The sequence below is a fragment of the Nothobranchius furzeri genome, chromosome 18 (genome assembly GCF_043380555.1).
Source record: "Nothobranchius furzeri strain GRZ-AD chromosome 18, NfurGRZ-RIMD1, whole genome shotgun sequence".
NCBI lineage: Eukaryota > Metazoa > Chordata > Actinopteri > Cyprinodontiformes > Nothobranchiidae > Nothobranchius > Nothobranchius furzeri.
In genome coordinates, this window is record NC_091758.1 from 16,545,972 (window position 1) to 16,573,158 (window position 27,187).

Below are 27,187 nucleotides of genomic sequence, written 5' to 3' on the forward strand. Positions count from 1 at the left end.
AGATGGAGGCATGTTGGAGGCAGGGCAAGTGAGAGCCGTCTTTACAGACTACACTTCACCTCCCTCTACTCTCCCACTTGTCTAGATCTAGGCTAACATCAGATTGTCAAAATTATCAAATAAAAAGGTTTTAAGCCTATTCTTAAAAGTAGACAAGGTGTCTGCCTCACGGACTAAATCTGGGAGCTGGTTCCACAGGAGAGGAGCCTGATAGCTAAAAGATCTGCCTCCCATCCGATTTTTAGATATTCTGGGAACCACCAGTAAACCTGCAGTTTGAGAGCGAAGTGCTCGGTTAGGAACGTATGGAACAATCAGATCACTGATGTATGATGGAGCTTGATTATTAAGAGCTTTATATGTGAGAAGGAGGATCTTAAAATCTATTCTGAATTTAACAGGTAGCCAATGTAGGGAAGCTAAGACTAGAGAGATATGATTTCTCTTTTTAATTCTCATCAGAACTCTATCTGCAGCATTTTGGACAAGCTGAAGACTTTTAACTACATTCTGTGGAGAGAAATGAATTACAGTAATCCAGTCTTGATGTAATAAATGCATGAACTAGTTTTTCAGCATCACTCCTGGAAAGGATGCTTCTTATCTTAGCAATATTGCGAAGGTGGAAAAAGGAAATCCTACAAACCTGTTTAACTTGGGATTTGAATGACATGTCCTGGTCGAAGATAACACCAAGGTTCCTTACTTTGTTCTCGGAGATTAATGTAATGCGATTCAGGTCAGGTGACTGGCTAAACAATTTCATTTTCTGTATTTCTGGTCCAAAAATGAGAGCTTCAGCCTTGTCTTGATTTAAAAGCAAAAAGTTTAGAGTCATCCAATTTTTTATGTCCTCAAGACAAGCCTGTAATCTACCCAACCGATTAGGTTCATCAGGGTTAATGGATAAATAAAACTGAGTATTGTAAGCATAACAGTGGAAGTTTATCCCATGCTGTCTAATGATTTTACCAATTGGGAGCATACAGTATATATAGTAAAAAGAATTGGTCCAAGCACTGAACCCTGTGGTACCCCACAAGTAACCCTGGAGTATGAAGATTTGTCATGTACATTTACAAAATTAAGTCTATCCGACAGGTAGGATTTAAACCAGCCTAGCGCTGTTCCTTTGATCCCTAGAACATGTTCAAGTCTTTCTAAAAGAACATTGTGATCAACTGTGTCAAAGGCAGCACTGAGATCTAACAAGACTAGAACAGACACAAGATTCTTATCTGAGGCCATGAGAATATCATTTGTAACTCTCACTAATGCAGTTTCAGTGCTGTGATACTCTCTAAAACCAGACTGAAATTCCTCAAACAGAGCATTAGTGTTTAAATGCTCACATACTTGGATGGCCACTATTTTCTCCAGGACTTTGGATAAAAATGGAAGGCTAGATATTGGTCTATAATTCAGTGGGTCATCTGGATCCAGAGAAGGCTTCTTAAGTGAAGGTTTGATTACAGCAACCATAAAATCCTGTGGTACATATCCATTTAATAAGGATAGATTGATTATATCTAGAATGGGGGCAGCAACCAAAGGAAATGCATCTTTAAATAATTTGGTTGGGATTGGATCTGAAATGCAAGTTGAAGGTTTAGATGAAGCTAATATTTTTGATAACTCTGAAAGCTCAACTGGATCAAAACGGTTCAAACACAGATGAGGTTCTACAGTTACCTCTGATGCTGCCTCACTTACTGAGGAAGAAGAAATCGCATTGGGGAGGATGCAAATAATTTTGTTTCTATTAGAATTAATTGTACTTGTGAAAAATCCCATAAAGTAGTTGCTGCTGAGGGCTAAGGGAATAGATAGTTCAGAGCTATGATTCTGTGTAAGTTTGGCAACCCATGTTTCCTCCTCGGGCAGTGGGCGGCCGGGCTCCATGGGTGAAAGCCCAGCCATCAGGTGCTCGTCGATATGCCCTACCTCCAGGCCTGGCTCCAGAGGGGGGCCCCTGTGACCCACGTCCGGGCGAGGGAACACTGTTTTTATTTGAGGTAATCATCATAAGGGGTGTTTGGCCTGTACTTTGTCTGATCCCTCACCTAGGACCTGTTTGCCATGGGTCACCAGAGACTTGAAGCCTCAGACAACTTAGCTTCTAGGATCATTGCGACACACAAACCCCTCCACCACGGTAAGGTGGTAGCCCAGGGAAGGGTAATAATATCAGAGAAAGAAAAACTGCTGGCTGTTACCACTTCAACTTTAGGACAAACTACCCAAGTCTCAAACAGAAAAACACAGTTGGACCTAGAAAACAATGACTGATGTTTAGCATTATCTTGTTTCCTCTTGAAATGCGGGTGTTCGTCTCTGTCAGAAGTGTCTCAGGGAAGATACCCAAGAGGAGGTAGGGGGGGGAAGGGGGTGACTGCTGTGATGCAGTCTGAAGGAGTACGAGAAAAAAAAAATAGCTAAATGTTCAATATTGAATAAACATTAATAACAAGACACTGATAAAAAAATAAGATCAAATAAATAAACTAAATTAGATGGAAATGAATAAAAATTCGCTTTTAAATTTTACTGTGGACAGCTGAAATTTCCTAGTTCTACGACTTTACCTGAGTCCTCAGCGTACTGATAATCATTCCTCAAACTGTTCTGATAATCAGGGGTTTAGTCAGTGTGACTTGTCCCTGGTAACCATAGTGATGTTTCCTGGGTTTTTAGGAACCGCTGCTGTTTAAAGAGAACTGGGCTCGTCTCTCAGGCGGAGGCCGTTTCTTTAACGCCTCCTTCCAGGTATCCGCCTGCACCTCAGTGGGTTGTGGACCCTGGAGCCCCCCCGTTCTGGTGCTGCCCGCCTCAGGTAAGCTCCGAGTGTCTTTTTGGTTCAGTTGAACAGAAGTCACCTGTCCACTGTCTCCAGTCAGACAGTGGGAGCTGCTGGACTCCTTGATGAATGACGGTGGAGCAGCTGGAACTTTTTTTCTGTTGTTTTAACATGGAAGCAATGTTTCGAGCAGTTCAGCCTAAAACAGACTGATCCAAGAAGAGTTCTCATCTGATTTCTGGCTGTTTTAGATGGATGCTAATGTTCTCTGACTGATGATTGCCTGTCTGCTGGTCCCTCAGCACAGATCCAGGTGGGCCGGAGCCACATGTGGGTCGGCCTCCTGCTTGGCCTTCTGGTGGCCACTGTGGTCGGCTTGTTGCTGACATTTGTGGCACAGCGCCGAGGGAAGGAGACACAGTTTGGGTAGGAAGACCTAGAATACGTATAAAGGTAAACACCTTAAGATACATGTAGGGCAAGAGACTAAACCTGTAAAATTCTTTGTATTTTCAGTTCAGCCTTTAAAAGTCCTGGTGCTGAAAGTTCAGTCTTCTTCACAGCAGCTCAGTCGTTCAGCAGAAACATGACAGACCTGCAGGAATCTACCTGTGAGTGTGAGACCTCCTATGTCAGCAGCAAATGCTGACAGTTACCTCCACATGGAGGATGTGGGTGCTTCAGGTTAAGAGGAGAAACAGTCTTACTTACATTCTGGCTCGGCTTCTTCCTGCTGGTGCATCAGTAATGTTTTCATTGGTTTTACTTCATATGGTCTGATACAGATTAAACAGCTTGTTTCTGCATCATACAAACTAGTTTCTACCTGTAGTTCTAGACCTCGACAGCTGGTTTTCGTGGATCATTTAGATTTAACACCGGGTTCTTGGTAACTCAGTTTCAGTTCAGCTGTAGTTCCTCACCGTGGCTGTAGAATAGAACAGAAAGCAGCGATCACATTTAAAACAAGAGAAAAGAAGAATAAGGAATAAAAAGTTGTACGTGAGAAAGTAAACATAATAGCAGGAAATCCTTTAAAAAGCTTAAATAGAATTTTCCACGTTTCAAAAGATTATTTTATTTCAGGGTGAAGGACTAACAAACCTGCATGCTGCTGAGGCCTCAGAGCTACACAGAGCTGCAAAATATTTTAGATATATTTACTTTCCCAGTTTGATCATTTTAAATTTCAACTCGGGGAAACTTGCATCGGTTCTGTGGTGTTTTAATGCTTCTCTTCTGCTGAAGAAGAGGAAGCTGATGAAGATGTTTTCAGAACAGTTTTAGCCAGAAGAGAGATGATCTTTGTTTATTGTTTCCAGGGAAAGTTTTTGAACGTGACCAGCTTTCCTGGTTCAGGTCATTCACAGTCACTGTCACAGATGGAAGAACTTGAAGATGTATTTGGTTTTTGCTGTTAGTGTATAAAACACACACATCTGCTCACAGACACATACACAGAGGAGAAAAGAGAGAAATAACAGAACGTCTTAACTGTGTGTGGGTTCAGGCCTGTGTGGGTAATCATCAACAATCTGTAGAAACATGTATTGATCCTGAAACACCACGAGAAGCTGAAAGACTCTCCTCCTGACTCACCTTCTAGTGGACGCTCTCTGCATCAACAACGAGCTGAAGGACAAGCTGCAGGACGTCCTGATCCCAGAACGTCTTCTGACCCTGGGACGCACGCTGGGGAAAGGTAACACAACAGCTTTTGCCTTGTTATCCATGTTATTATTATTATTATTTTTTCAAACATGCACTTTAATGTTAACATTTTATTTTGAAAGGACCTTGACAAATGAGCAGCATGTGATAACACTTCTAACTTCCTGCAAGACATGTGGCTCGGCATTATTATTCATAATTGAATCATAAAGGAGTTTTATCTGTTGTCAACAACAAAGATTCACAGGATTCACTTTTTGCATCAAATTAGGAACAATACTGCTAACAATATAGAACAATGATATAGGATGTGCTCATGAACACAGACCTTCAAAAGGTCAGTCTTGACTTCTGAGGCCTAGTAACACAATATCCCACTCCAAAGTAGCTACATAAAGCAAGAAGCAACTAAATGAAGAAAGACTAACACACACACATGCACACAAACTATCGTTGGATACTATTTCATGATTTATCTAGAATGTCTAATAAACATGTTAAAATGTTTTATAGGTCAGAAACAAACCTCTTAATGTTCAGAATTTTTCTTTCATGAGCTCCCAGCATGTGTTAAACAGTCAGAGTTTAGAAATATAAACAAATGACCCAGAAATGAAGGCATTACAGTCTGCTGCTGTGTGTTTACCTGGACAGGTGAGTTTGGCTCAGTGCGTGAGGCTATCCTGAAGACGGAGGACTCTTCTCTACAGAAGGTGGCTGTCAAAGTTCTAAAATGTGAGTCAAAGGATCTGAAAATTCTCCTTATCAGGTTCCAGAAGACTGCTCTTGCTGCCAGAACCCTGGAGGTCTAAATATCACATGATATACACCTTTCTGAACTCATGAACACATCGTGGAGGTTACACAACAAGGGTCTCCAACTTATTTACAATTTACAATCCACAGAGACATTTTCCCCCTCAGTCAACTGAAATAAAACATGATCACAGCTGCAGCTCTCATGGGACCTCATGTAAAGGATCAATTTATCTTTTTTATTATACGTTTAAAAACACGAGTACGTTTTTAAAACAATCATTTTTAGTCAAAGCTCTTTAGAGCCATTATGGACGGTCCAAAGAACCACTTGAGTCAACAGCCACAGGTTGTACACCTATACAACATCTCATTCATTCATTAATTCCTTCAATCATCCTGTGTTAATCGTTCATCCCACACCTACAAAGCACCAACTGAAAATTGTTCAAGTTTGATAAACATTTAAAGTTAAAATATGTAGGAATTCTTCAGTAAAATGATCACAAAACATTCTAGTGTCTCAGTCATGTTGGAAGGAAAGTTACTTTGAAACAGATTTCCTTCTCAGTCAACTGGGTTGTCAGTTTTTCTCCTACAAAGAGGGACATAGTCACTGGGTGTTTCTCAATGTCAAGGTGCCTTGCCTTGCGAGGCGATGTCTTGCAAGGCCAGGCACCTTACTTACGAGTATCCTGTCCTTTCTTGGTCAAAGAAAACGGTTAAATGGAACAGACTTGCATCACATGACCACGGCTTCCACGGCGGTCACGTAACGTCACGTGACACGGGAGATGATGTTATATTTTATATGTATTAGTTTCATTATAAATATATAACAAGACTTTTACTTTTTACATTGTGTATATGTTTATTAAATTAAAAATATAAGCAAGTTACTACCTGCTAGCCACCAAAGCTGCAACTACTAAGCAACTAACCAACAATAGATAACTTCTTTGGATCTAAAAAAAAAACATTTTAAATTAGCTGACTTTAAACTTGAAAATTGTACCCAAAGTAGCTGCTGGCTTCTGATCCGCAGTCTTTTTGAAAATACCACAGTGTATTGTGGTTAATTTTTGACCAAGGCTAGGCTACAAGACACCTCCCGTGTATCCTTGCTCAGCTAGCTAAACGGCTAACAAACGGAGAACACATGCCTCGGTAGAACATGAACATTGGAACCGATTGGAACACGTCTTGGTGGCTCCCAATGACGTATCTCCTAGGCAACCGGGGCGGGGCCAAGACATCAAGGCAAGGTTCCTTGGCATTGAGAAACACCCACAGTTTACAATCTGTGAGTCTGCAGGGTTGCAGAGTCTGCGCCAAGCTAATGCTGCAGCATGCTACATTTGTAATTTGACACCAGCAAGTAGCAGTATTTTATTAAGATTCTAAGCTAGTAAACAGGAGTGACCCAGAAGTTATTTCTTGTAATCCAAGGAAGCCATGGCCTTTTTTAATTTTACTCTAATATCGAAGGCTAGAGGCTAATATTAAGCTAACAATTCTAACTGTGAGTTAGGAACAAATAGCCTGCTCTAAAAATATCTCAACCTACGATGAAATGTATTTAACTACTTATCAACTTACTGTGTATGACTCGTCTTATGTATAGAATTGTTGTCTAAGTATTCTAACCCCAGAATTTATGAGTATAGCATAGCCTTTTAAACTAATGCCTATTGGATTAATCTCCATTCCCTTATCCTATTGTGAAGAGCTTTTTGTGAATGCACCCACTAGGCAGGTCCTGGCCCTATAAAGGGGCCAGTGGGGCCAGGATGCCTAAAAGGCTACTCTATACTCAGAATCTGGGGTTAAAAGACATAACCAACGTTCTGTCACATAGTTCTGCCCTTTAAGTTAACACTTATTGGATTAAAGGTGGAGCCCGATGTAAACGCCACACTGGTTCGGAACCAACCCAGAACGGACTACAAAGCTTCCACCTTACCGGGTCTTAAAACAGCTGTCGGCGTGCGTAAGACATGTTTGTGCAGCTGGAAAAACTTGATGACAAGCATATGAATCTGCAGCATATAGCGGGTGAGAAATAGCCCCAGAGGTTGCTTAAAAACAGACAAAAGTGGGGAAGGTTGTCATTGTGAGGAAAAACACCACATCATGATGAAATGGCAAAAGCATGACCAATGCAGGTGCTTTGTGTACATTTAAGGATTAAACTGAGAATGAAAACTTTAAGTTACTGTCGTAACCCCAGTTCTCTGAGTAACACGAGAGATGTCTCACTATGGGATACGTCCCTCTGCGGATACGTCTTGGATTGCTGAGGACCCTACAATCAGAATTGTGTGGGTCATAGGAGGAGCTGAGACGTCAAACTTATAAAAACATGCAAATACAAGTGGAGAAGCCCAACTTGCTGCAGCACAGATCTCTTGGACAGACAGCCCTCAAAAAAGTACCCAAGATGCAGACAGGCCCCTAGTAGAATGGGCCCTGAGCCCTACAGGTGCCTGAATGCACTGGCAGGAGTAAGCCAGAGAAATGGCCTCCACAATACAGTAGGAAAGCCACTGCTTCGTGATAGTTTCCCCTTACAAGGTCCTCCCCATGACATAAAGAGCTGGTTGCTCCTGCAAAAGCTCACCGTCTGATTAACGTACTCCTTGAGTGTGTGAACTGGACACAGTTTTTGCAACCACTCCTCAGGAGAAGGTGGCGGTAGAATGCTGTGAGGAGAATAGGAGAAAAGGAGCCCACTACCTCAGGCACAAAGGCAGGGTGGGGCTTCTGCGATGCCCTCTAATCACTTGGTGCAAACTGAGTGCAGGCCAGTGTTCCCCAGAGCTCTCTGCTCCACACACCCCTCACAGGAGGCCCCTAACCTGACAGGCTCGCATCTGTTGTGACTACTTTTCATACGAGAACAATGCCCAAAGGCACCCCCTGTGTCAAGAGTGAGGGAGGATGCCAGCAGCGAAGCGCCATGATGCACGCTGCGGAAAGCATCACCCAGTGCGCTCTGTGGCGCACTGGAGAAAGTCCCAGAACAGCCACCCAGCACTGAAAATCTGTTTATTCTGAAACCCAGACCACACAAGTGATGGATCACGATCAGCATGTGACGTGGCCTCCTCCCTGGACCGTGCCAGCAGGAGCCAGTCCTCCAAATAAGTGGCCAGTCGAATGCCCCTCTCTCTCAGTGGGGCGATCGCCACCTTCATGCACCTGACAAATACCCTCGGACTTCGAGAGAGACCAAAGGGAAGCACAGTGATTTCATAACACACTCCCTAAAAAGCAGAGGTGGAAAGATTACTAAAATTTCCTACTTAACTCATTCACTGCCAATGACGACTAAAGTCGTCATTTGCATTTTTTTACTGTTTGAGCATCGGAACGAGCCACCGCGCTGAGAGAACAAACATCTCAGCCCTGAAGCCGATCTTCATCCGCATACGTCACAGATCACATGATCAGGAAGCAGACCATCCATGTGTTTGGAGATCGTTTTGGGCCGTTCCTGTAAAAAAAAGTGAGGCGCGAACCGGAGAAGCGTCTGCCGATCACAATTCGACAACGGATTATGAAAGAACGGATAACGCTCGAAACACACGGCTTCTTCCTGATGTAAGAGGTGAGTCTCCTCTTTGTTTAGGTTGTTTTGGCATTGACATCATGCTAGCGGGCAACGTTCTGTGACTCTTAAAAAAACAGTAAAAACGGTGAGAAACGCTGGCAGCGAAGGCCTTTAGTGATCAGGAAACAGCTGGCAGTGAATGAGTTAATTACGAGTACCAATACTTTGATAATTTTTTACTCAAGTACAAGTACTTGGCTAAATTTTTACTCAAGTAAAAGTAAAAAGTATCGTAAATAAAATGTACTCAAAGTAAAACTTACTTAGTTACATTTTTGACGGCATAAAGATGGCTACATCAGTGCAAAATCACAACACCATTTCACAACACGCTCGGCGCGCACACACACACACACACACACACACACTCACACACACGCACACGCACACAGTTTGATGGAGGGATTTCTATCCAGTCTGAGAACAGGACGTGCACATTGATTGGACGAGGTTTTCTAGGCTTGTATGCTTCAATTGGGATTAAAATTATTATTTATTTTGACAAAAGAAAAGTTCATTTTTAGATGCCATCAGTGTGTGAGGTATCTCAATATTTTCATGAAAAACTTTAACATGAGTCTGTGCTCTAACCTGTCACATAACAAGCTAAATGAAAGTCAAACATTTCAGATGGACCGTATGACAGCTGCTAACGTTGGCCCTGCCCTACTTTACCTCTACATTACAGTTCCTTTATCCATGTCCATCCTAGAGCTCCTCTCTGACCTTCATGCTTATTTTGAGCAGCTGATTTTTAAAGTTGGCAGAGTTCATCCTTGGTAGTGGGTTCACTCACTCATTTAACCCTTCACCACTGAAATCAGTTTGTTCATTCCAATCCTCCTAAATAATCCTCCAATCATCCAACTGGAATCCTTAAGGGTCCCGTAACATCCATCCTGTCAAAACAGGCCTTGGGAGCCCAGGTGTTACTAGAACTAACGGTGTCTCCTCACCAGCGTGAGCCTCCAAACTGTGAAGGTTGGTCTCCAAACATGAACTTTAAATTCATGCATTTATCTCCTCTTGTAACACTTTAACATGTTTTAAAAGGCTTGTATCATGATAAGTTACACCTCCCAGACCAAAGATAAGATAAAATATTATCATAAACACTGCAGAGACGTCATTATTTATGAAATATAAGTTATTTTCCTGAACCGTTACTTCAGCCAAGATATAGGATGCATGGATTTGATGAAACCATGCAGTCCTATATGTGTAACACACACACACACGCACGCACACACACACACACACACACATCATGACTAATTTAACTACACTGAACTGCTTTAGTAATAATTGAATCTCTTATTCTGGAGTAAAATAAAGAAACGAGCTAAACCATCACATATCTGTGGCATCAAGAAGCATCTTCTGAGTTCAAACACAGGGATGGAGCACAATGTTTACAACTGAACAGTATCAGGATGTTTTAACTCACAGAGGCCTGCAGGTCTTCTGTTTTATGAGCAAAGCGCTGATATTCTGCTTGTTATGAGCGCTAAACGTTATTTAGCTGCTTCCGTGCAGAGCAGTAGGGAAACGCATTTCAAACATGGAACCGAGTCTGGTCTGGTCTCTACGTTGCAGTCTGTTTGCCTCGGGTTTCGGTTTCAAGCAGCAGCAGGAGAGGGAGGGAGGGAAGAGTCCAAGGGCTTCCAGGGGCTCTTCCCTCCCTCCCTCTCCTGCTGCTCTGACACAACCGGCTTTCAACCAATCGATTTGCTTCCCGCCTGTTTGGTCATTGTCCAGCATTCAGCTTGTTGTGGTGAAAATACACCGGGTATGCACCTACAGAGAAAGGGCTTACACATATTTTATCTTAATATTTTAGCAGATATTACACCCCCCCACCCCCCCACCCCAAAAGAAAAAAACATTTCCTCAGTCATATTATGATCCATGTCAAAATCAACCTTTTATTTACCTATTTCTCACTCAGTATAACAAAGATGCAGAAAATGAAAAGGCAGGAGAGGATTGAGCGTCACACCCGTGGGGGATGTGTGGGATTCAACACCCACACTTTTCTTATTGAGATCGTTCAACACCCACACTTTTCCAGCTGTTTTGCTCACCTCCACACCAGTCTGGTTTCTTTACGTCGCACTCCCTCTGTTTGCCTCATCTCCTTCTTCACCTCCCGCTTCTGACAGCCGATGTCGGGTTTCCAGGAGAGCAGGAGAGGGAGGGATGGAAGAGCTCGACTGAATTCATAATTTTACATCTTGACATTAGCTGTACAAACTCTTGAGTTTGATAACGTGAAGAACAACAATTTGCAGAGGTTTATAACAGGCGCGGCGCTAGGTTTTCATTTTTGGGTGGGCCACGGTAATTTTGGACAGACCTTAATAAGCAGTGACTTAAGTGAAGCAGGCAGGTCGCGCTAGAAAATTTAGTTTAAAAAGACGTCATAAATGTGTTCCCCCGTCATTTTAATTTCTAAAATATGAAGTAAAAACTCCCAGTTTAATTTTCATTCATTTGTCATTATAATGTAGTCTACACCCGTGCGTTAAGTGGACCATCTTCCAGTAAAAGCAAAGCATCCAGCCCACCTCTCCAAATGCGTAAAATGTGCATCAGCCGCTAGTTAGGCGCGCCGCTCGCACCGTCAGCTACGTCAGCCCAGACAAGAGCAGAGCAAATAGAGAAAAAATAGAGGATAATTGTGTCTGGATGTGGATGGAGATTACATTTTACAGCAGCCTGATCATCATTTAAATACGTAAACCATCACCTGTCTTCTAGTCCATGCTATCAGCATTATTTTAATTGGTGTGTGTGTGTGTGTGTGTGTGTTTTCCACTTTAAACACTGGTCTAACCAACCAGACCAGCGTGTCCAGTAACATATTAATGTTACAATTAAACAGTTTCACTTCATGTAGGCTAGGAACATTCCACCTGCCGTGGCCCGACTGCTTCTGCTCCAAATAAACTTTGTGCGTGATCAAATGTCTCTAGAGGTGCTTTCTGAGCTGAAGAGGCGACTGGATGCATCATGCGTCTCCATATTAGAGACGGGAACAAGCACTGTTCACCCAAAGTTTCATAACCAGAGAACATTTTTCCGAGTGACACATCCCTCAGAGAGACCGGCTTTCCAGACTGCTTCAGTGGGAGGAAATCTTATCGCATGCGCTGTGGTTCTGCACTGCAAACCCCTCTACAGATCTTCAGCCCACTGTCCACCGTGTGCGCTCCGATCCACGCTGAACACAGTGTCCAGTATAAAGCTCTGATGTTCTGATGGGAATCATTTCTTGATTGATTTAGTTACCTCCGCGATGTGCGTAACGATTAAAATGTCAGCTCATCTGTGTGCGCATCAGTGTGCGTCGGGGTAATTCTTTCAAAACAACCAACATCCTTGAGTTTATCCGTCAAAAGAAACAGTCAAATGGAAATATCTGTAACCTGCCATTTAACTGTTTTGCCTTCTTGTGAAGATTGTTGCAAGGAGAAACAACTAAACTTGATTAACCCCAGAGCCATGCACACTGCACTGTACTGACTGTAAATGAGGGGGAAACGATTTCATCGGATCCATTTCTTTTCAACATGGTTTAATGTAAAGTTTCATTCAGTACAAACTTTAGTTGCACTAATCTAACGAGACAGAGCCTGGATTTGTATTCTGAACAGTTTAAACATGTTTAAAACGGAGACATGCGTGACACGTCTAAAATTCCCACCTGCTCCGCTATTATGGAAATTAAACTAACAAGATGAATAACATGAAATTATTTTAGGCACAGAAAACATCTCCCACACTTTTGAAAAGCTTGCAACGCGCCTGAGCAGCGAGACCCAAAAAAGTAAAAACATCTGAAGTTTGGGAGCATTTTCAGTTAAATCAGGCGAAGACATTCGTTACCTGCAACGTTTGTAGGTCAGACTTAGCATGGCACGGGAGTACTACGGTGATGATGCAGCATCTTAAACGCAAGCATGTCAGAATCATCAGCGAGGAGGGAGAGAGCTCGGTGTCCGGGTAAGTTAAAAACTTTTCAAAAGTGATTCACACAAGCCCCAGATTATTACACAGGCTAGACATGCGCTAAGCTAATAAAAAAAAAAGTCTACAAAATCGTAAGTGCGACGCTTATTAGATAAACGGGGTTGGGGGTGGGGGGTGTCTTCCCGTAGACTTGTGCTGCTGCAAACCGGTTCCGCCATCACATTCCTGCAGAAACTGGTTGATCACACCAGGGCCAGACTACTAACATGTGGCTTTACAACCACAATGTCTTCGGAAGCTAAAACACTTTTAAAAGGGAGGGGGTGAGGGAGGGGGGTGTCCTAACTGTTGCTGCAGGCGTGTTGTGTGAGAGTGCAGTTATATACTGGTTAATGTATTTTTGGGTTCAGTTGCTTTCATGTGGCCTAATGTGAGTCCTTTTAAAATGTTAAGTTGTTTGGTGATGTTTTGGAAATGGAATTTGGGATCATTGGAATGATCAGCAGCATTTCTTGATGTGACTTTATGGCGATTTCCCAAGGCATCATCACAAGGAGGGCGGCATCCATTTATTTATTTTTTTGTTTTATTTGGTATTTTTTCAGTCATTTTTGGAAATAGTGATTAATCTTCATTAATTCACAGCCTATGTTTAATTACATTTAAAAATTAGTCGTTTGACACCCCCAATTATAATAAATGTCTACAGATGAGATCAAACAAGACAGATGAGAATTGCCTGAAGCTGTTTATTTTAATCAGTCAATTTCCCTCTGGGATTAATAAAGTATTTTTGAATTGAATTGAATAACTTGGACCAAGCATTTTAGGTCACAGATAGGTGTAGCTTAGGGTCTCTGTCTATACACCTTATCCTCCCTTGCCCACCCCCTTCTTAAGTATTCTGAAGGCTTCATTTCTGGATTTTCAGTTTTTGGAAAATGAGGCAGAAAGAGGTGTTGTCTGGCGAACCGCATGGTACACATGGAAGGGGCTGGGTGGAGTCAGCACTTTCTTACTTGCTATGCTAAAAGTTCATGTTGTGTCATAATAGGCTGACTTTATTCTTTATGATCTCCAGGGCAAAACAACAAACACTGAGCAGCTTATTATTGTCAAGCAAATCATGCACACCTCAACAAGCAGCAGTCATCACAAAAAGCAGCTGTAAGACATTTTAGGTGATAGCATGTTGTTTTTCTGCTATTGAACTATTTTCTAATAACGTTGTCTTTAATAAAGTGAAGGAAGGAGAGAAAAATCGTTTCCCTAGCATTTTTTAAACATTTCCCCATGTAATCCGATTAATCGTGTCGAGACCCCATCCGATTCATCGATTATCCAAATAATCATTTGTTGCAGCCCCTACGTTCAACACGTCTTAAGGCTATAGTGGGCACTTAATGCACTGTGATTTATTATCGTGTGATTGTTCAGTTGAACAATGCTGATTATATATTTCTTCATCAAGTTGACGCAGTGATAATTGGATCTTGTTGTATTGTTATTGTGTCCCATTTTTTTGTATTTTTTTCTTCTCTCTTTCTGCAGGTCTAGAAGCAGACTCTTGTTCATTAGTTTATTTTTGTGCCCCCCCCCCCCCCCCCCCCCCGCCCCCTCTTCCCCCCACCTTTTGTCTCTTCCTTTCTCTTTCACCTCTGTCTCCATGTCTGGTCGTAATTACAAAGCATTGAAAAACAATAACAATAAAGTTTTAAGTATCAGGCATGACATTAAAAGCAGACGCTTTGATGCTCCACCTGAGAGTAAATCTGTAAGGCTTGTTACCAGCATTCAGATATTAATTCTGTTTGCTTCACAGCCAGACAGGACACACACACACACACAAAAAAAGGAACATATGAAACAATCAGGTCACTGATGTATGATGGAGCAGAAAGCTCTTCACGATTGGATAAGGTAATTGAAATTAATCCAATAGGCATTAGCTTAAAGGGCGGAGCTATACGACATATAACTTCTGGTGCTGATCTATAGCTGGCAACAATCATGAAACTCAAAAAATGGCAGTGAGAGAGTCACTTGTGTGTTTAGAAAATGGGCTGCAGTACCCAAGTTTGACCACAGAGTGTCATTCTTACTTCATTCTTACATAATGCACCTTTAACCACATCTGGCCTAAAATAATGATGTTGAAAATAAACTCCTTGAGTCAAATCTAAATACATAGCGTTTGATCTGATTGATGACATCTGTATATAAATGTGGTAGTTTTAACTACATATTTTGCAAACAGACAAATGTGATACAAAATTAATCAGGGGCTAAGAAATCTTTGGCTCAAGGTGTCTGATGCATCTTTTCTACCAAGCAGGTTTCAGTTCTGCCTTAGGGCCAGAGCCTGACCAAGCACAGGTTCTCTGGCTTTCCGCCTCGAAAGCACACTCATTTCTTGATTCCAAACCAGTGCTTAACCTTAGCACCTAGCCGGAGCTTGCGAAGAATTGTCTTCTCCCCCACCTGCATGACAACTCAACTAAGGTAAAGGGTCAGGATTACAAAGCTAAATCATTATTCAACAAAGTTTCATATTTACCTTTCTCTGCAAATGTACCATAATTTCCGGACTATAGAGCGCACCTCAATATAAGCCGCGCCGTGCTAAAAGCCGCAGATATCTACTGAATTGAAAGCGTAGTTCAACTGAACGTAACTGAACTGATCAGTATCAAACAAAACAGAAAAGTTATTGATTAGATTATTCATCGTCCTCCTGCGCACTGAAACCACTGAAGTCCTCTTCTTCAGTGTTGGAGTTGAACAGCCTCAGAAGAGCTTCGTCACATACCTTTTCTGTGGCGATGTCAGTGTCGCTCTCCGTGTTGCTGTCATCATCCCGGGGTGAAGCTGGGAAAACAAGCAGCGCCGTTTTACTGTGAAAAAAATCCTCCTGGGCACTTTCCGTAGCGCTCCTTTAACCATTCCTTCATTAGACTTTCCAGCATCCATCCTTTCTGGTTGACTAAAGCCGCACCTCATTATAAGCCGCGTGGCTCAAAGCGTGGGAAAAAGTAGCGACTTATAGTCTGGAAAATACGGTAGTTGCTGATCTCTGAATCTGCTGATGATGTACCAAAAACGTAATGCATAAGAACATGTACACATCCTTTCTAATGCACAAAAGCGAGTATGATGAACCCTCTTGTCCACATGTGGGCTTTTACAGTTGTATTGCAATCCTTTGGATGACGTGAAGACCCAACAAAGCCTCACGTCAGCGGCAAAGCAATGGGTTCTGTGAAAGAACCATTTAAGAGCCATTTCAGCACTGATTCTGGGACCTGCCTTGATTGTTTTTTTAGTGAAAGAGAGTCCCTTTGATGGTATGATTATGTGAACCTCTTTAAACATGGATCATTTATCAACTGCAGAGGAAACCCAGAAAGGAACACTGATACATAATCAGACTTTCATTTTCTTACCATGAAAAACACTCTGAGACCTTAGATAGGGGATCTTTTCACCCCACTTTTAAGTTGTTAGGATACTTTATCTTAAGGCAGTATTTTAACATGCTAAATGTTCTTGTCCAGCTGACATCACATCGTCAGGTGATATTGAACAGTGTTTGAAGGAGGCAGCGTACATGAAGGACTTCAACCATCCCAATGTCATAAAGCTAATTGGTAACAAATACACATAAACACAAAAACTAAACATGAGAAGAGTCCTTCTTCACTCATTTTCCTTTCCAATAGGAGTGAGTCTTCACAAGCGTCCTGGCCAAAGGCTGCCCATCCCGATGGTCGTTCTGCCGTTTATGAAACATGGAGATTTGCATACCTTCCTGCTGCTGTCTCGTCTGGGAGAGCAGCCCTTTGTAAGATCCAGATAGAGCTTCAGCCTCAGAGCTGAGGACCAATAATCTAATGAGAAATGCCGTCTCCCTTCCAGGACCTCTCTCTAAAGACCCTGGTCCAGTTCATGTTTGACATTGCTCGTGGAATGGAGTATCTGAGCAGCAAAAACATCATCCACCGAGACTTGGCTGCCAGAAACTGCATGTTGGTTTCCCCATTAGCTCTGATAGCATTAGCACTGACACTAATAGCTCCCATGCAGTTAGCTCACTGCGTGTGTGTGTGTGTGTGTGTGTGTGTGTGTGTGTGTGTGTGTGTGCGCGCGCGCCTGCACCTGGGTGCATATGTCTGTTTCAGGTTAAATGAAAACATGTCAGTGTGTGTGGCGGACTTCGGTCTCTCTAAGAAGATCTACAGTGGAGATTATTACCGTCAAGGCTCTGTCTCTAAACTGCCAGTCAAGTGGATTGCTCTGGAGAGTTTGGCCGACAACATCTACACTGCTCAGAGCGATGTGGTACACACACACACACACACACACACACACACACACGGTGCATTCGACTTAGAGATAAAAATGGGTTACAGAATGTTTCCGTGTGGATTTCCTGTGTTTGTGTGTCTTAGTGGGCGTTTGGTGTCACAATGTGGGAGATCATGACTCGTGGTCAGACTCCCTATCCTGGTGTGGAGAACTCTGAGATCTACGAGTTTCTGATTAAGGGAGAGCGCCTGAAGAAACCTGCAGATTGTAGAGATGACATGTGAGTCTTTTACAAATGTTCATACAGAGAAAAATCTGAGATGACTCTCGTCTCTGAGCTTGCAGTCACATCAAAGGTTTCTACTAGGGATGTAAGAAAATATTGATATGGCATTATATCAAGATGTTTTTTCTTGCAATATATTGATATTCAAAAGTCGTGTATCAATTTTTTTTGGAAGAATTCACACGCAAACATTTGTGTATTTTCTTTTCTTTTGGTGCAATTCAAATGCCGACTGCTAGTTCGCAGCAGTGTACAATGGGATTTGTTTCCACCGTTTAAATGTAAATCCCTCTATTCTGGTTCAGGTACCTCATGTTAAACATGTTACATTATTGAATTTTCCTACAATAAATTCAGTCTAAAAAATGTGCTAATAATGTCTGACTGAATGAACCGCAATATATCGTATTGTTTCCCCGTATCGTGATATGTATCGCATCGCCAGAATTTCACTAATACACATCCCTAGTTTCTACACATCTAGAACTCATGAATCTTCATTATTTTTAACATCAAGTAAATGACCTCCTCAGCCTGGCGTTGCTGATCAGATTTATTAAATCATCATCAGCTGCTAGGAGTTCATCCTGTTTGTTGCTCTGGAGCATAAAGGTGTGTGTTAACACACCTTATCATTGAACTTATTTGATAACTGCCTATCAGTCTGGGAAGGACCAAAGGTCATTTTACCCCCATATGGACTTGTTCTGACTGGTGTCGACTCATATTTACCCTTTTGACTTGTACTGTTTGTAATTTTTATATATTTCACGTAGAAGAAGCATTAAGCAACACAATAGATGATCCCAGACCTAGACTTTAGACTGACTGTAGTCATAACTCTAATATTGTCACATCACTATCATCTATCAAACAATCTATTACATTTCCGTGTTTAGACCGTGTCTTGAGCTGTGCTTACATGTGTTGGCCCAGATTGTATGCCACTGACCTATGTTCATCCTAACTGACTCATGCTGAACGTGCCAGTGATGCATGGAAATCTAAATCCTATTTCATTTGTTTCTCAGCTATGAACTCATGCATGGTTGCTGGAGTCCAGTCCCAAAGTGTCGACCCAGTTTCCAGCAGCTGGTTGTCCAACTAGAAGCGCTGCATCTTGGCCTGTCGCACACCTGTCCTCCAAAGCAACCTCTACTCTACGTCAACCTGGAAGGAGATGAAGGAGAGCTGGACAGAGGAGGAGAAGCTGCTGGGCCTAAAGCTCCAGCCTGGTCATTCGAAGCTGAAACCACAGCTGAAGCCTCCAGCTGGAGCGTTCCCTGGCAACGACAGGCAGAGGATGAGGAGAAGGACTGGCTGATGACGGGTTCCAGGGCTGCATTGGCGATCGGTGGGGACTACAGGTACATTGTTGGTCCTTGTGGAACCACTGAGGAGGAGGAGACATGGAGAGGAAGGGGGGAGGCAGAGAACACAACACAGGAGGAAGTCAGGGAAGACGAGGATGACATTATTAACTTTTGACCGACTGACCAGTCACAGTGCTGCTCTGCTCCTTGCTTTTATACAAACGCCTGAACAGATTTTCTACTAAAAGATGGCATACGCTCAAAATAAGATACCCATGTTTGCACAAACAAATCCAGATGCATCAAAGTGTGTCCTCATGGATCCAAGCACATTTCCTGTTCATCCTGATCAAAATATGACTGGGCCACATGAGGGATCACCAAACTCCTCAATTTAAATATGCTAATGGATGCTAATATGTCCAGCAGGTGTGACTGTTTTACTATCCACTCATGTCGCTGAAATACATGGGTGTATCGTTCACCATGTTTTGGGTGAGAACAAGAACTACCTTTACGTTATTAAAAGTTACCCAGCATTCGGTTGCATAGTGGGCCGATGACTGTAGAAATGGGCACATTTCCACGCTCACTTCATTACTGATAAATCTGATGAGGCACAAACAGAACCGGTTCTTGTCAGTTCTTCTGTGAGCTGCACTCGATGAGCGACATCAGTCGTGTGAGGAGTCCAGAACCATCCAGAGAGCTTCTAGCCACCTGTCTTAACAGGAAATCTTCTATTGGAACGATTCACCATTTAACTGATTGATTAGTCAGCTGTGTAGTTCAGCAGATACTAATGTTTTCTGTAAAACTGTTTATGTTCATCTGATCACCAGACCTAAACGTGGTGACTCGAGCTGACAGCTCTTCTTTTTCAGAACTGTGACTTTATTTTGAAGGACTGTGAAACTGAGCAGAACTGTGATGTGGCTCTGGTCTGGGATGTCTCGAAATATCTCACATCAGACACAAACCTACTGAGACTCACCCTGGGGCTACAAGCTAACATCAGGCTTCAGGTGACTTTCTTTTACTCAACTCCTCATCAGAATGAGCCTGTCCCACTACATCGTCCATCAGCTGTGAGGAGGAAATGGGAGAAGCCTCACAACACAAACACCAACCAGCAAAAACCACCGGAGTTTGTTGCCTACGCCTCAAGCTCTGGTCAGAAGCTGCGCCTGCAGGGTTAGAACGGGTAATCTGTTTTTTTTAATTAATAAAACTTTAAACTTTTACTGATTACTTTGATTAAGTTTCAGTTACCTTGTAAAGGATTACAAATCTGGTTCCTGACGTTAACTGGTTTAGAACATCACCAGGATGAGGTGTTTGTAGCGATACAGCTGCAGGAATCTGAATTGAAATAATAATTAGCTGATTTGTTATAGGAAGCTGAAAACTGGGTTTGCACTTTGCACAATTGTTACCAGAATAATGAATTGATCAAACCTTTCAATAATTTATTAAACACACTGGTTACTTGTTACCTGTAAACTCAGCGGCACCGAACCTGAACACTATCACTGAAAGGCTCCTGGTCGCCGGAACAAACTGTGACCTCAGGTGGACCACATCTGCTTTTACATTTGGTATGAAATGATGACTAATCTACCAATTATACCCTTGTCTGAAGTAGTAGTCAAATAGCTTTGAACTGTGGCCACCAGTTTTTTTATTTTATTTAATAAACTTGAAAATGTCTTAATTTTAAACTGGATATTCACTGTTATAGATTTTTATATTTTGTTAAGATGCTGTATTGTTTGGGGTGCTGATTGTAAAATACATTCAAAAGTTAACATCTACCCTACCACATTTAACTTTAATAACATTAAGATTTTGGAATGAAAACTAGATAATTAGTTAAATTTAGGTATTTGGAAGTAACTCTAGAACCTTAAATATAAATATCAAACATCAGAACTAAATATAAAAAAATTTCTAAATGTTGAAATTTAAAAAAACAAATGGGAAGTTTGAAACTAAATATTTAGCTAACATGCAAACACAGCCTGCCACAAAATGAATTCAGGCTACTAAAATTACAGCGGTCAGACCTCTGATCCCTCTGATGTGAGATCGCTCAGATTTCCAGTCCGGGTTTATCCTGGATATCTCCTCACCAAACTTATTTTTCACTAAATCTGGACATTAGTTATATATAAGTGTAAACAGCAATATTTAAATTTCAACATTTACATGAATTTTTTTATTTCTCATTGACTATTATTTGCATTGAAAAATTTATCCATAGCACTGTAATTTTTTAAATAAATGTGACTAAATTCAGATTATTTTTCAATGTAAGACTTTACAATTGGTGCTCCCAAGTATTGTTCATGAAATATACTTTTTCATTTCTACTGATCTTGTACAGAAGGCTCATGTGCGACACTGTATAATAAAATTAAATAAGTATTACTGTTGTTTGTGTTTTTTTTACTGAAACTACTGAACTGTGGTCAGTGATAACACACACATCAAACTACTGCTCAAATTAGCCATACAATCTATTCAATTAAAAGCTCAATTTTCTATCAGTGACACCATCATTTTGAGGTTTGTGTCAGGTTCATTGTGAAAACACCCCTAGAGAATATTCCATACAATTATTTATTCAACACAGATGAGGCAAAATTGTAGCAAAAAGCTTCATAATTAGCAATTATAGGTGCTAAGGCGCTAACCTAACAGTCAATGTGAGTGGCAAAGCACTGTAGGTGCAATGCTTTTACTCTAGATGGAATGGGACGCCCACCTTCTAGAAACATCTGCTTTGATCTCATCAGTCCTAAGAATATTTACCCAGATGTCTTTCAGCTCAAGATGCCTTCAGTTAACATAAGACAGGTTTTATTTTGTTGTTGTCCAAAAAGGTTTGGGACTTGGAACGGTTTTTCATTGTAGTCATGACCTTTGACCTCCATATTAGTCCTGAATGAATTTAGATCTAAACTTTTTTAACACCATGCCTGATGTGTTGCCGTTAGATTTTTTTTGTGTATTTCATGGTAGACAGGTTCTGTTGAAATGATTTATTACACCTACACGTATTACACCTTCATGTCTGGGTGTGGCTGGTGGAACTGGACTCAGCTACTGAGGTGGCTCAGGGGTTAAGATTTCCCTGTAACTGGTGGGTTGCAAGTTTGGACCCAGGCTCTCGCACTCTTGTGTCAGTTGTGTCCTTGGGCAAGATACTTAATTTTCCTTGCCTACTGGTGGTGCTTAGAGGGACCGGTGGTGCCTGTGCTTGACAGCCTCACCTCTGTCACTGTGTCCCAGGGTAAATGTGGTCACAATGTAGTTTATCATGACCAGTGTGTGAATGGATGATTGACTAGCGTAAAGCGCTTTGGAGTCCTCTGAAAAGCCTCGTAGTGTGGATGAAACGACTGGCTCCACTCAAGGATGTTTTGACAATACTGACCTTTATCATTGTGCATAGACATCCTTCTGCAGACGCCGTTCTGTTGAAATTACCGGAAGTTAGAAATTCCAAGTATCGAATAAAAACGGAATACGACACAATACGACAGAAACATTAAATCGGGAAATACTAGTCAGTCGCACAGGTGTTTTCAAATCATTTGGGCTGATTGTAGTTCTATAACTTTTTTCTTTGGGCAAAGAATTCAAAAAATTTATTCACAAAATTTGAAGAGAATTCTTTGGTATGTTCTTGCTGTGTCTGGTTTTTAATGGCATTTTTGGTCATTTTTAAAACACAGAAAAGGTTGTTTTTTTTAACCTTGCTCACAGTTTTGTTTACCGACTGCAAAACTTGCTCAGAGTGTGAGCTCAGGAATTTTTGAAGAGACTTAATTAAAAGACAATTAAATGTTTTGAACTTTGAGGCACATGCTTTTTTCCTACCTCAGCATGGTTCTTACCTGTTTGTTTATTTATTTATTTAAAAAAAAAGCGATTCAAACATTTTTGGAACTGTGAACTTAAAAAAAATGGAATTATGAAAATGAGCCGAACTCATTCCTTTTTTTAAATGTGTGAGCTGAACTTTAAACTAGTTCATATTTAAAACCAACTTTCCCAACCCTACTTGAGGGCTTTGTGTAAGTTATTTACTAATTTACGAATGATTATAAAAAATTATAAATAACCAGTCACAAAAATGCTTTAATAATCCCAAACAGAAATCAAGTCATTTCACCACAATCATTTGGACATCGAACGTGTCCCACTATAATACCCAAGGCTCCACTATTGGCTGCAATGGCACGGGCAAAAAAATGCACGGAGAAGTTCGTGGTGTTCTCCTTAAATTAGTAAAAGTGGCTATGAGTGTTGTTGCTTTTGGATACTGATATGAAGCACACAGCTTCCTACTGTCTTACTGAGACTGCTGTGTGCTTCTCACAGCAGTCTGTCTTCTCGCTGCTGTGGCTGGAGCAGTTTCCGAGCTGCAGTCAAAGATGTTTACTCCACCGCATTCAGACTGATAAACTGCGAATGCGGGAAGACTCCACTGGCTGATTTCTACCAATCATAGGCTCCCTCTAGTAAGTTGGCCGGCTGAAGTAATGTAATGGGTGTGTTGGGTCGGCTCTGCACGAAGCTTGACTGCCGGGGAGCAGCTGAGAACAGAAAACGCAGATTACCCAGATGTAAACATAATTAACCCACCAGGACTATGCTGGAGCCAAACCAAAAACCCAGCGTCAAAGATTGTCAGTTAAGCCTAAATTATACCTCTGCGTTGGGACGGACGCACGCATCCGTCCTTGCGAGTCTGCCGGAGAGCCCTTGCAAGGACGGACGGAGTCGAGCTCTCTTTTCTAAACATTCGTCCATCGAGACAGAGAACGCAAGCTTGTGATTGGTCAGGACACCGCTGTCGTCTGCACCGCCTCCATTGCGTCTTCAAAAACAAAGAGAGCAGAGGATATCTAGCGGCAGACATGGAGCAGCTTGAAGAATACCTCGTGGAAAAACTCTAAAATATGAACGTTTTATTCCCCCGTGAGTGGAGGAGAGAAAAGCAAGCAAGAATTTTATTCGTGGACACAATGAGAAACCTGTGTTTAGAGGTGGCGAGTGTTTGAAGAGGTGGAGGAGAATGAGGGACAAATTTGTCCATGTTAAAAAGTCTCTTAAATACAAAAAAACCAACCCACAGTATAAACACACTATCTTGGACCGGATACATGACAGGATACCACAGAACAGCGCTACGCCCTCTGCTGTCCTGGCGGGGAATTGCTTTGCAACACTCCCCAGGAGACGAAGTTATGAAGGCAAAATGTCTCCATCCGTGTCTTTCCCTCGTGGAGCTGGAGGAGAAGTATAAATTAGGCTTAACTGATCAGCTAGGGAATAGTCACTGGTCTCTCCAGAGTGTTTTGCCTCAAACTGCAGCCTATTCTTTGTCTCTTTAGCCCTTTTTACAAGACACACTGTGTTGTCAAATCAGCATAATATTAACGCAATGGTGTGTCGTATAATCGCGCCATACTGGCATGGCATTGCACAAATTTTGTAGCATTTGATCCACCTTGCTTGGTTGTAATATTGTCTGGTTCATAAATGGCGAATGTGCCTTGGTGCAACACAGCGAGATGTCATGATGACGCGGGGAGTTAACGCCAAGCTATGGCAGGAAACTGTATTGAAAAACACGGGCCGTATCTTTTGCTTTTTGAACAAAATCAGCTGAGACTGCAAATTGGAGCACTGCAGCGCTCCTGGGCTTCTCTCTGTTAGAGCTGGAACTCAGATCACCAGAAACTGCACAAGTACGACAGACACCTTTAGGAGCAGCTTGCTAAAAACAATTTGTGGATTCAATCTTAACAAAAATTAAGTTATGTCCAAGATAAGCGGAAGTCCACGGCAGCGCAGAGACCATACCCCCTTTATGCCGCTATCACCTAATCTTTCATAAAAAGGAGACGATTGTGCCACATTACCGCCACGGTCTGACCACTTAACGACCTAAGGCTCCCTGATGCCACTACAGCATTGCAGCAAATTGATGGCATTATTTTATATAAATGTCAATTTAAAGACGGTCTTAATAAAGGCAGGTGTGCCAAGTCCAAATCTAGCAGGGTTTTAGTTTTAATCCCATTTCAGCACACCTAATTTCAATCAGCAGGTGATTGACAGGCTTCTGCAGAGTTTGATGACCAGAAGCACAGGTGTGTCAACCACTGAATCAAGCATGTTGAAGCAGAGAAACCATTAAAATGTGCTGGATACCAGTGTAGGTACCGGATCTGCTTAAGTTCCAAATTGGCTCAGAGTCCGCTCAGCGTCTGCTGATGACATCACTAGATGGTTGGCTGAACGTAGGACTTACGGAACTTACGGTACCACGTTCGTAAAAGTTTCGTTAGCACATTGACATTGAAGATTTTGATTGGTCTTGACAAATTTGCGGTTGTAGTCCTTTAGTCTCAAAAAAACAAATTTTTTTGGAGAAAATTATTTTACATTGCCAAAGGCAAAGCAAATTAAAAGGAAATACAACAAATGATAAATGGACTCTCAGCAACTCTGATTTTGATGAAATTGGGCAAAATAAAAATAACTTTATTGAACAAAAAGAAAAAAACATTTTGAATTAATGAATGTATTTATTTACATAAAAACTAATGAAATATACAGAAAAATTCCACGTTTATACAAATGGAAATGCCTGCTAATTATGCAAATACACTTAAAGATGTCATATATATGAAGTGTCGTGCTTTTTTGCAGTCAGATGTTGGTTTAATGTGGTTTCACATTCTTAATAAAACACCATATCGTCATGGTTTTGTTAACAAATTAGTTATAAAAAAACATTAAGGTGGTAAGAAACAATTAACAAAACTGCTAAACTCTTTCTAAAACCTACATATGGAAAAATATTGATAAAGAGAATCAATATATTTTGGTCAGGTGGATATGCCATAGTATGACATCATGGACACGCGCAGGACCCCAAGCCGATCTGGCATCCAGAGCAGATTAGGTACCTAAACTAGCCCTTCGGGACCAGGATTGGACACCCCTTCATTATGCCCCTTCCACATCTGGCCCGGTCCGGTCTGGGTCCCACACTGGTGGGTTTTGTTCCCACACACTTCTCAGGAACATGGAAATCTCCGAGCACGTGCACGAGGGAAAATACACGCAGAAAACTCTATGGTGTCTCCCTCTCTTGGTCAGCTTGCTTCTCGCACCAAACCTTCCGTCAGGAATCTTGGCGTGACCTTTGACCCAGCTCTCACCCTGGATTCTCATGTCAGTTCTCTTGTTCGCTCTTCCTTCTTCCATCTCAGGAACATTGCTGAGTCCCATTCTGTCCCGCTCTGAACTTGAGACAGTTCTCCACTCCTTCATCTCCTCACGCTTAGACTACTCTAACTCTCTTTTCACGTGTCTGAGCAGAACCTCCCTGAACCGTCTACAGGTGGTTCAGAATGCCTGTGCTCGGCTTCTGACCAGGTCCTCCAAACACACCCACATCACCCCGCTTCTCCTCCAGCTTCACTGGCTGCCAGTCAACTTCAGGGTTCATTTCAAGATCCTGGTTCTGGTCTATAGGGCCTTACATGGACAAGCACCATCTTACATTAGTGATCTTCTTAGTCCCTACACCCCCAGCAGGTCCCTGAGGTCCAGTGATCAAAGCCTACTGGTTGTGCAGCACACCAGGCTAAAGACCAAAGGTGACAGATCATTTGCTGCTGTGGCCCCCAGACTCTGGAATTCTCTCCCCCTGAGCCTGAGATCAGTGGACTTGGTGGTCTCCTTTAAAAAGCAGCTGAAGACTCACTTGTTCAAGCTGGCTTTTGTATGACCTTCTTCACCACTCTCTCTTTATTCTGCTCTCCCCACCTATTCCACCTTCCTCAGGATCCACTGACTTCCCTCTTTCCTATTCACTCTCTCTCTTTCTTAACATTTTTTTAAATCACAATTGCCTATTTTTGCTCATTTTAAATATATTTTTAAACATTTTCTAAATGCTTTTTTATATTTTTACATTTTTTTGTTTTTGTGAAGGGCCTCGTGATTTTTATCTTGAGAGGCGCTATAGAAATGATATTTTCTCTTCTTCTTAAATCAAACAAAGGCGACCGTGAGCAGCGTTGCTATTGACTCTGATATCTGGATGGCTTTGGTCCCGCACCAGAAGAATTTGTTTACAGGCGTCTCGGGAACGGGGAAATCTCCAAGCATGTGGGTGGGACAACGCGGAAAGGTCCGTGGTGTCTCCCTTCAACAAAGGTGGCCATGAGCAGCGTTACTTTTGGAGACTCTGACTCTGATATTGCATCCAGACTGCAGTCTGTCCTCGCGCTGTGCTCCTCACAGCAGTGAGGAGAGACAGAAGAGCTGCTGCAGCCTCAGTCAAAGCCGGTGTTTACTTCTCAGTATCCAGAATGATAATGACCAATTAATCGCACATGTGGGATGCCCTCGCTGGTTGATTCATTCTGCTAATTGGTGGCTCG

At 42.0% G+C, this 27,187-nt stretch overlaps 1 protein-coding gene across 1 annotated transcript in view; it reads left to right on the forward strand.

The window, feature by feature from the left end:
• tyro3 (TYRO3 protein tyrosine kinase) overlaps positions 1–19,099 on the forward strand; it is a 52,046-nt gene extending 32,947 nt beyond the window's left edge. Inside the window, exons 9-19 of the mRNA XM_015969311.3 lie at positions 2,695–2,833; positions 3,100–3,223; positions 3,314–3,408; positions 4,404–4,499; positions 5,123–5,203; positions 16,364–16,456; positions 16,529–16,650; positions 16,725–16,834; positions 16,988–17,147; positions 17,258–17,394; positions 18,432–19,099. Coding sequence (XP_015824797.3) covers positions 2,695–2,833; positions 3,100–3,223; positions 3,314–3,408; positions 4,404–4,499; positions 5,123–5,203; positions 16,364–16,456; positions 16,529–16,650; positions 16,725–16,834; positions 16,988–17,147; positions 17,258–17,394; positions 18,432–18,888 — 1,614 coding nt within the window. The 3' untranslated portion in view covers positions 18,889–19,099. The remainder of the gene's footprint in view (positions 1–2,694; positions 2,834–3,099; positions 3,224–3,313; positions 3,409–4,403; positions 4,500–5,122; positions 5,204–16,363; positions 16,457–16,528; positions 16,651–16,724; positions 16,835–16,987; positions 17,148–17,257; positions 17,395–18,431) is intronic.
• Positions 19,100–27,187: the final 8,088 nt, after the last annotated feature.